The following is a 10,265-nucleotide window of genomic DNA, read 5'->3' as shown; positions in this document are numbered from 1 at the left end:
TCGCTCATGCCACCTCAAAATCCACAAAATTAACTATGTTTTAAGCTTATGTTTGTATGGTTGAATTAATATTTCTTTGAGTTATTATGAAACTCTAAGTCCTAAATTCTGTCACTCATAACATGATACCAGTATGAGAATTGCCCTGTCAGATGGTTTCCTCCCTCCCCTATCCGCATGTAGCTGCCCCTCTCTTTTGCTAAAATGATGTTGAGCTCTCATGTTTGACACCAAAATTTTCTCATGGCATTTTTCATCTCTGAATTTCTCAGAGTATAGATTAAGGGATTGAACATAGGAGCAATGATGGTGTAAAACAGAGCAAATATTTTATCCTCAGGGAAATTGGTTGGAGGTCTAAGGTAGGCAAAGATGGAAGGCCCAAAAAATAAAACTATAACTGTGATGTGAGATCCACAGGTAGAGAGGGCTTTGCGTCTTCCTTCCGCTGAGTGATTTCTTAAAGTGAATAATATAATGACATAAGAAAAAAATAAAACCACAAATGTCACCAAGGTAACCATTCCCGAATTGGCAACCATAAGGACACCAGTGATGTAGGTATCAGTGCAGGCAACCTTTAGCAAAGGAAATATATCACAGAAATAGTGATCAATCTCATTAGGCCCACAGAAGGGCAACCTGATTACCATACAAAATTGAGGAAAGGAGTGGACAGCCCCACCAGCCCAAGCAGCTAAGACTAGGAGATTACACCTTGTCCTGTTCATGATAAGCAGGTAGTGGAGAGGTTTGCAGATGGCAGCATAGCGATCAAAGGCCATGACTGTAAGGATTAAAACCTCAATCGTTCCAAAGAAGTGCATGGCAAAGACCTGTAACATACAATTACCATAGGAGATGGCTTTTCTTTCCACTAGCAGGTCAGCAATTAATTTGGGTGTAACGCTAGAGGTATAGCAGATGTCCAAAGTGGATAAGTGGCTGAGGAAGTAGTACATCGGTTGGTGAAAAAGAGGGCTGCATCGAATAGAGACAAGGATCAGAAGGTTTCCTACCAAGAGAGCAGCATAACAGAATAAGAAGAGCACAAAGCAAAATATTTGCATGTTCTGGTCATGCGAAAGTCCCAAAAGAATGAATTCTGAGACATTCCTCTGGCTCTCCATGTGTTTTGGACGGGCATATATTGTAAACAGATGGGTTCAGTATCTGAAAAGAAAGAAACCATGAATCTATACAAAATTAGCATCATGAGAACAATACCATAAAATTGACCAAAAAGCAGATTGATGTTATTGAATAAGTAATATTAATTATTCCTGACACTGAGAGTTATGCTGCTTTTTTATATTTCTCATTTTTGAAATCTATTGTAAATAATTCTATAACATGAATAATAGGGTAGATTTTCAACATTACCATTAATGATTCAGGGATATTTAAATGTTAGTTTGCTGTTAAAGAAGCAATTTTATTATTGTCAGTTATACTATTAGATAACAAAATGAATATAATTTACATGATTTTTTAAAAATAAACATGTGCGTTATAATGTGCACTCTGAGATGATGACCTGGGCTGAAATCGAGTTGGATGCTTAACTAAACGAGCCACCCAGGCGCTCCACAAACTGATATTTTTAAATAAATTATCTATCCTGAAAACACAGTCCCGAATAAAACAGAATTTGTCCAGATCATCCTGAAAGAAGAACAGGAGAGAGCCCTGTGTCAGGCATGGAACCTGCTTAAGATTCTCTCCCTCAGCTTCTGCCCCACTCCCTCTTCTCTCTCTCTAAAAAAAACCTAAAAACTAAAGATAATCTTTCTTGCCCTGTGGACAAAAATAAATTGTACATATTTAACTAAAATAGGTTCAGGCACATTAAAAGCAAAGAATGCTTGAAAATTATGCAGCAAATAGACTGTCAAAGGATTTAAGTTGTAAAAAAAAAAAGAGCCAATTTATTCATTTATCTGATTTACAGATTACAAACTAAACGAAAATTAAAATAAAATAATATAATTTTGTGATAGCAAGTGTAAATGAAAAATAAAAAAGAAATTACCCAAGAATATTTGCATTTCAGGACTTTTCCTAGGATTTTCAGTTTCTATACATAGTCTAGGCATAAAATCCAACCAAAGAAGCTGTTATAGAGTGTAATTCCAAGGGAGATTTGTCTCAGCACTGAGACTCAAACCCCTGATTTTCAAAAAGAGATTCAGATAAAGGCAATCTAAGTAGTTTTTAGCATCAGAATGTAAAATCATGTGGAGGACAGATATCTTGATTCCCACCCAGTCTGAGGGCTGCATCCCATTCTTGTGAGCAAAGAACAAAGGTGGGGTATCCGGGAGGCCTGCAGGGAGAAGAGGCATATTGATTCTCATCCCAATTTAAAAAAAAAAGTATACAAGGTGACAGATTACCAATTACCTAATCTATGTTTATGAATACTTGGGGGGATATATTTTGCAGTTCATATAAATATATGGTCCAGCATTCTTGATTCCAAATAATTTTGAAATAATTTTAAATGGGTTTTAGCAAACTGAGCTTTCGTTCAGGTAAGATTGTGTCTCAATGTCTGGATTATCAGAGATGTTCCACCCACAATAGCTCTTAAATATTTATCCTGATTTATGAAGGGACATGTTATCATGATCACTGCTGTTTGCTGAAGTAAAAGGAAGATGTGAGTGCAGTCCAGTGAGAAAATTATTGTCCTTGAAACACATACTATATTCTTGATGACATGTTCTCAATTTGTCAAATAATTGAAATCATAAGTGATGAAAGGAAAAAATATTCATTCCCTGGTTGGAAACACAGAACAAAAGAGACGTAGACACACAACGAAGGATAATTTCTGAATGGAGAACGGTTTTGATTCAGATTGTGTTTCTATAGCAGTAACAATGTGAATATAAAAAGAAAACCAGTTACCTAAATGTTCCTACTAGTCAGAGGTTTGATATTAAGTCAACTGTGTCCTTATATTTGCTTTATTCCATTTTAGTTATGGTTATTTACAATTGATGTGTACAGTTTAAAATCAGACTAATCTGGCCAATATTCTATGAGAAGTCGATCAACAATTATAAGCAAAGACACTATTCAAACATTTTCCTCACTTACCTTATTGTCTGCCTTCCCTATATCCAATAACTTTTAATAAGACCTCAGTACACAAAATTAATTTTCCCCTTCCATAACATTTATGAATGTTGAGGTTATTGCTGACCTCTTAAAACTTCATTGTCCACATTTATAGAATCCATAAACTATTACATAATCCAGAAATATATTGAGGAATAAAAAAAAATAATGTAAACCACCCCAGTGTCATTCAAGGTTCAAATCCGCACATTAGTTTCCTTTTTTACCTTTTGGAGTCAACAGTCTCTGAAATTGCCACGGGCACATATATAGCCAGCCTCACAAGGAAAAAAAATCCTCCCACAAAATATCACAACACATATTAAAGAGGATGACCGTGATAAATTTCAATTTGGAACAATCAGTTAGTAAAGAGAAATAGAATTACTCTAAAACATTGGTTGTTTTTGGCATTTCTTAATACTAATAACCTAGCCTGCCATTTCCCTGCACTGTAAAGATACAAATTATTACTTTATTTCTTTGGTTGCACTACATAATCATGCTGCATTGACTTTTGATTGTGCTATTTAAACAATAAGAATAATTGTTCTTATAGTTAAAGTAGAGTTTCCACAATGAGTTCAAATTTTCACCTAATGATATCAGAATACGGCCCACTATAAAGTTACCTTAATTCAGTCAGATAAATCCAGTCCATTTTAGGATGACAAGATTTTTTGAAAGTTAGTAAGTTATTCATCATTGGGACATGCAATCATAAACTGGGCTATTCATAAGAGAATATGGAGAAAAATGTAAAAGCAACCAAAAAGGAACTCAATAAAGTTCACTGAAACTTAAAGATTTCATTAACCTCAACTCTACTGTTCTCATTCTCAAGTGGAATTCTCCTCATAATAATGTATAATAAGACTACTGTTGGTTAAATTGTTTTTGTAGTAGTCAAACTAACTTATGCTGCTACAGAAAATAAAGCCTACGAGTGAGATTAAATGGAATAAATTTAAGTAACAGATAACCAATCCAAAGCAGCACAGTTTGGTGGAGCATTGTCCAATGAAAGTGCCATGGTTAATTCACCGATCATTAGCTTTCAGTCTCTGTAAGAAGAGTTTTAGATCAAATCAGGAGGGCTCCCTCCTGAGGTACTCACTCTGCCGATTCTTCTCCAGTATCTAAAGATGAAATAAAATGTAGAGATTATAAACCAATTATTTAGACACATTTAGGTTGATTCTCTAAAATTATTTAAAGAATATCAACATGTCTTAGGACATTTTATATATATGCAAGGAGAGTAGAACTAAAACATCCATTGACCATCAGGAATGTAAGAAGTGGATTTTCAGACTTCAAAAAATTTTTAAGTATTTTGAGATTCTTGCAAAAACAAATATACATTTTAAGTTCTAGGAGTTATTTATTTTGTGCATAACTCTAAAGGGAAAATTGATTCAAAAGAGCATATTATAACATATGACAACACAAGAATTAATAGGTATTTGCAACTCTGAAAAATTATCTCCCAGAGGCATTTCTGAACAGAACGTCATCCAAGGCTCTGAGTTGCTCTCCATGGTACTGACCCTGGTGCCTGTGGGCATTTTCTGGATATAACTTTACTTATCTGTGTGCTAGCCTGTGTCAAGAAGTTTCTCTGGAGGCTCCACAAGCCGACCTTGGGCTCATCTTGCTTTCTGAAGAAAAAATCATATTGCATGAAATAGTATTAGGGTAGTGCTAAGAAAGAATTCACTGAAAATCAAAACATACAACGATTTGGGATCCCTGAGTGTGGCTCAGTGGTTGATGAGCATCTGCCTTCATTTCTGGGCATGATTCTGGGATCCTGGGATGGAGTCCTGCATTGGGTTCCCTGCAGGGAGCCTGTTTCTCCTTCTGCTTATGTCTCTGTCTCTCTCTGTGTCTCTCATGCATTAAAAAATAATAACAATAATAATATGAAAATTTATGTGGGCCATTAGAATTGCAATTTCAAAGATACAGACTCAAGTAGAAATCTAAAGTGTGTTCCCAGGAAGACAAAGTGAAGCAGAGTCATATAGCTGAAAGGCTGTGAGTGTAATTCTCATTCAGGTTCTCAATGCAAAACAGAGGTTGGAATTAGGGCAGCTGGGATTGGTTGGGCTAAATGAGGGATTAGAGCTCCTTTAGAAGTAAAGAATGCAGATGATTGAGGGGTCATGGTGAGGAAGAAGTTAAGTCCAGGCTGAGGGCTTGCAGCTCTCTGAAAATTTCAAAAATCTTCATGGTTTCTTCAATGAGGACGTGCATAAATTCTTCCTCACTTATGGCTTCCTGATCTTATTTTTAAAGAAAGACTCTCTTAAGTAGGCTTTCTTGCTCCAGTTGGAAATTTACTTTTACAGTAGTTTAGATAAATCTGAGATGGGAAACTCAGATTTTTTTGGTTTTTCAGAACCAAGCAGATGCAGTACAGTCCAATATGCATCATTATCTACAGTAACCTGCATCAGTAGAGTACATAGATGGATAGAATAGTGACCTACAATATCAGGACTGGAACTTGGGTTATTTATTGTCATGGATTAACAATGAGGAAATAAATGGTAGGGGAATGGAGGGCAGAAGAAAAGGAATGGTAAAAGAATAAACAACATGTTCTTTATACACGCTAGGTTAAAAAAGTTATATTGTCAGGTGAGAATATAATAAAATATGGGGGGGGAACAGAACTCAATGCAAAATTTATTCTGTTTACCATTTGGCTTAGTCCCATGTGATTTCATTTCTGCAGGTTATTTGGCTGAGCCCAAAATGTGCACACTGACATTCAGTGAACCAATATTCTTCCATTATGCACAGATCCATATATTAACAATTTCCTTTATACACATTAAACTTTAGATTAATTGTTATAGGATCTTAACCACTGCAAAATAATGATAACAACCACAATAACAACAATTTATTGAGAAATTATTTTGTGTCTTAGGGTCATCATATAATTTCATCTCACAATAGTGCATATTGTAAGATAAATAATGTTAGTTCCATTGTTCCAATAAGAACACAATTCTTGGGGTAGACATCCAGTTGTGCAATTGCTGGGTCATAGGGAAGCCTCTATTTTTAACTCTTTGAGCAACCTTCACACAGTTTTCCAGAGTGGCTGCACCAGTTCACATTTCCACCCACAGGGCAAGAGGGTTTCTCTTTCTCCACATCCTCTCCAACATTTGTTATTTCCTGTCTTCTTAATTTTCCCCATTCTTACTGGTGTGCGGTGATATCTCATTGTGGTTTTGATCTGTATTTCCCTGATGGTAAGTGATGCGAAGCATTTTCTCATGTGCTTGTGGCCATGAGTATGCCTTCTTTGGTGACATTTCTGTTCATGTCTTTTGCCCATTTCATGATTGGATTGTTTGTTTCTTGAATGGATTATAGAGGAAAGGAGAGGAAATGAGTGGGAAAAACTAGAAATGGTGACAAAACATGAGAGACTCCTAACTCTGGGCAATGAACAAGGGGTAGTGGAAGGGGAGGAATGGGGGAATGTGGTGACTGGGTGATAGGCACTGAAGAGGGCAATGATGGGATGAGCACTGGGTGTTATACTATATGCTTCAGCACTGAGTATTATACTATATGTTGGCAATGAACTCCAATAAAAAAGAATTTATAAAGTAAAAAATAGAACTTCGATAAATATATATACATATGTGTGTGTGTGTCTAAAGAAAAAAACACAATTCTTTATAAGTTAAAACAATTTGCTCAAAGAGCTACTAGATAAGAATAAGAAAAGGAAATGTGTGCTTTCTGTGACAGAAAGGAGCAGGTTTTTATGTTTACTATTTGCTTCAGGCTTTGAAAGTGTAGTAACCCTGCAGAAATAAGAGATTCTACTACTTTAGCATGATGGAATCAGAACTCACTGTTTTACTGGTGTCTATTTCAACATAATGTTTTTGAACAAGCTTCTCTCAAAGCTTGTGTCAATACACAAAAGGATATAGCTGGTCATATGTTTACCAATGACACACACAAATACACTGGGATACTCCTTAGAGATGCATACAAGTACCTTGTGTGTAACCCTAAGCCCTCCATGTGTCTCAGTTCACATTAACTCGCTCTTCTGAGAATTGATTTTGTTTTATTTTTCTTTATTTTCTAACCACTTCTAAAACCATTTGTTTTGTGGGTTATATGGGATTATTTATAAAATAGATTTCAGGTATTTTTGAAGACATTATTTTTGAAGACTATGTTCTATAGGCTAGAACAAATATACACACTACATTCCTATACTTTACAAAATAATCCAAATAATCCTTGGAAAATTAATATCTTAAACGAAGTCAAACCAAACTATAACTAGACAGACTTAATTTCCTAGAAATAGAACATTTTCCAATGCTATCCTACAGGTTATCATGGATCCATGAAAAAAATCAGTAATCAGTTAGATGTGAAAAGTTGTAAGACTGCAAATAACAAAGGAAGGTTTCCTGACATAGAAGATAAACACCATCACATTTATGGTTTTTCCTGGACTTCTCCTTACTCTCGGGCAGGAGTAATTCAGCTGAGCAAACTCAATGTGCAAAATATGCAATCATTCTTCTGAGAAAAGGCAAATGCTTCAGCAGAGAGAAATGTCTACACAAATGGGAACCAAGACACAGAGCTAATGGGATTATGTGATTCAAAAGACAAGAGGATAAAAGAAAATTAAAGTAATAGCACCTTCAAATGTAGAAAATAAGTAAAAAGACATAATAGGGAGCTGGAATCTCATGGATTTTATACCTTTCCAGGGAGCTACATGGGATGTATGTTTAATTTTTAACCTTTCTGACATTACATATTTTATTACTAATGCATGGTAGTTCATAACATAAGGGGAAGTTCTGGATATGTGAGAACAGCATGTAAAATGCAATAAAAAGAAAAGACAGCATCTTTGAATTTAATTCACTGTTTATTTATTAATTTGTATAGGTTTTCCTAGAAAATAGATAAAAGAAAAATAAAGATACAGTACATTTTTGACTGAGTTGACTCAATCCAACTGGAAAAACACAGAAGAAGAAACACCAATATGGAACACAGGATTATTTTAAAAGGAGTAATTGCACAGTTTCATAGCAACAAAAGAACAAGGAAGAAATAATAAATACTACTGGTTTTTTTATGAATTGGCAAAATCTTCTGGAATAAGAAAATATCAGGAGTGTGTTTTATATGTAAGATATGAACACGAATGCATCGTGGGAGCAGCATTATAAGCAGAAAAGATAGAAGAACAGTTATAGAGCTGATAGACTTTAGAGTATGTTTGGAGAATGTAGAGGAGTGCAGTGTAGCTGACTGAAAGCAGCCTAGGAAAGGGAAAGAAATGAAGAAAAGTACAAAAAGAGGAAAAATCTATGTTTCTAGAAGCCACATGCCCTCCTCAATCTTCACACGTGTTAGCCAAAGAAATATTTCAACTTTATAAAGTACAGCATTACACATTTCATAGATATTTGAAAGATGGAGATGCATATATAATTAAAGCAAATAACCAAGACACAAAGATAAAAATGTACCAGAGTCAGTAATCGCTGAGCTCTCCCTGACCCCAAAACTTGTCATTTTAACACCATCCTTTCTACCATTATAGTGCCTTCTGAGACTAGCAGATTCAGCCAGGACCAATTGTGATAAACAAGTGAGAACTTTGGATTTTATTCCAAGGAAATATTGTTCTGTGTACATTATTGGAGAGGACAGTGCTATGATTAGGCATGTGTTTTAGAAAGACATTTCTAGCATTCCTCAAACCCATTCAACCACATGTGGAACCAGTTGGCAACTTTAGTGTACATATTGCAATCTGAACTACAGTGACTTGCTTCTTTGTCTCTTATAATGTTAGAGCTCATTTAGTCCAATTCCCCAAAGAAAGCTATGTTTTCCATAACATCTCAAATAATAAATGCTCTGGGAACACATGGTCAGAAGTGGAATGAATATCACCTTTACCTGAATTTCGTATGTGCCATTTTAGACCACACCTTCCACATGGCATTTCTCATCTCCATGTTTCTCAGGGTATAGATGAGAGGATTCAACAAGGGAGCAATCACAGTGTAAAACACAGAGATCTCCTTATCCTTGTTTTCACTCCCTGCAGGTAGAACATAAATATAGATACAAGGCACAAAGAATAAAATGACCACCATTACATGAGAGCTGCACGTGGAGAGAGCTTTGCGTCTCCCTACAGAGGAGTGGGTCCTCAGATTGTATAATATGAGAATGTAAGAAGCCACCAGGACAAGAAACACAGCAACCACCACCATTCCTGAGTTTGAAATCACTAAGATATTAACAACACGAATATCTCTGCACACCAGTTTCAAAAGAGGCTTCACATCACATATGTAATGATTTATCTGATTAGGACCACAGAAAGGTAAATTGAGTACCAAGAGCAATAGAGCAACAGAGTGCCAAAACCCCACACCCCAGGCCATGAAGATCAACAGGTTACACCTCCGCCGGCTCATGATGACCATGTAATGCAAGGGCTTGACAATGGCCACATAACGGTCTAAAGCCATGGACACCAAGATGAATATCTCCACCCCTGCCAGCAAGTGGGCAGTGAAGAGCTGGGTCATACAGTTGTTATAGGAAATGTTTTTTCTGGCTGCACCTAAGTCCCTGATTAGTCTGGGGACTACCGTGGAAGTGTAGCAGAGGTCCATGAGAGAAAGGTGGCAGAGAAAGTAGTACATTGGTTGTTCAATTAGATGGCTGCAGATGATCGTGAGTAAGATGATGAAGTTTCCCATTAAGATGGCCAAATAACAGAGCAGGAACAGGAAAAAGAACAGTAGCTCCATTTGTTTATTTCCCCACAAACCCATGAAAACAAATTCTGTGACATTGTTCTGATTTTCCATGAGGTTGAGGTCATTCCAGAGACACAACAGAAACTTAATTCATCTGAAATGATAAAGAACATGTTACATCTTCAATAGTGTTTTTTAAGTTTTGGACTATTTATAAAAAAAGATTTAGAGAATTTGTTACACTCTTATAAAGCCTTTCAGAGCAAGGGTATCATTATATTTCAAATTATATTGAATAAAAACATATTATGTTTGAAATTATCGTAAACATTTTGCAAGCAT

General features: G+C 35.8%; 2 protein-coding genes across 2 annotated transcripts; both read right to left on the bottom strand.

Annotated features, from left to right (window-relative positions):
- Positions 1–218: 218 nt before the first annotated feature.
- LOC144293290 (olfactory receptor 4P4-like) lies at positions 219–1,130 on the bottom strand. Its single transcript, XM_077864374.1, has one exon. It carries the CDS (start codon positions 1,128–1,130, stop codon positions 219–221), a length of 912 nt encoding a protein of 303 aa, XP_077720500.1.
- Positions 1,131–9,104: 7,974 nt separating this feature from the next.
- Positions 9,105–10,034, bottom strand: LOC144293289 (olfactory receptor 4P4-like). Its single transcript, XM_077864373.1, has one exon. The coding sequence runs from the start codon at positions 10,032–10,034 to the stop codon at positions 9,105–9,107; it is 930 nt and encodes a 309-aa protein (XP_077720499.1).
- Positions 10,035–10,265: the final 231 nt, after the last annotated feature.

This window comes from Canis aureus, chromosome 21 (assembly GCF_053574225.1).
Source record: "Canis aureus isolate CA01 chromosome 21, VMU_Caureus_v.1.0, whole genome shotgun sequence".
Classification (NCBI taxonomy): Eukaryota; Metazoa; Chordata; class Mammalia; order Carnivora; family Canidae; genus Canis; species Canis aureus.
The sequence above is the reverse complement of the archived record's forward strand: the minus strand, read 5'-3'. Positions and strand labels throughout refer to the sequence as shown.

Coding starts and splice junctions, on each gene's coding strand:
- LOC144293290 (XM_077864374.1), bottom strand. CDS start 1,130: ATGGAGAGCCAGAGGAATGTCTCAGAATTCATTCTTTTGGGACTTTCG.
- LOC144293289 (XM_077864373.1), bottom strand. CDS start 10,034: ATGGAAAATCAGAACAATGTCACAGAATTTGTTTTCATGGGTTTGTGG.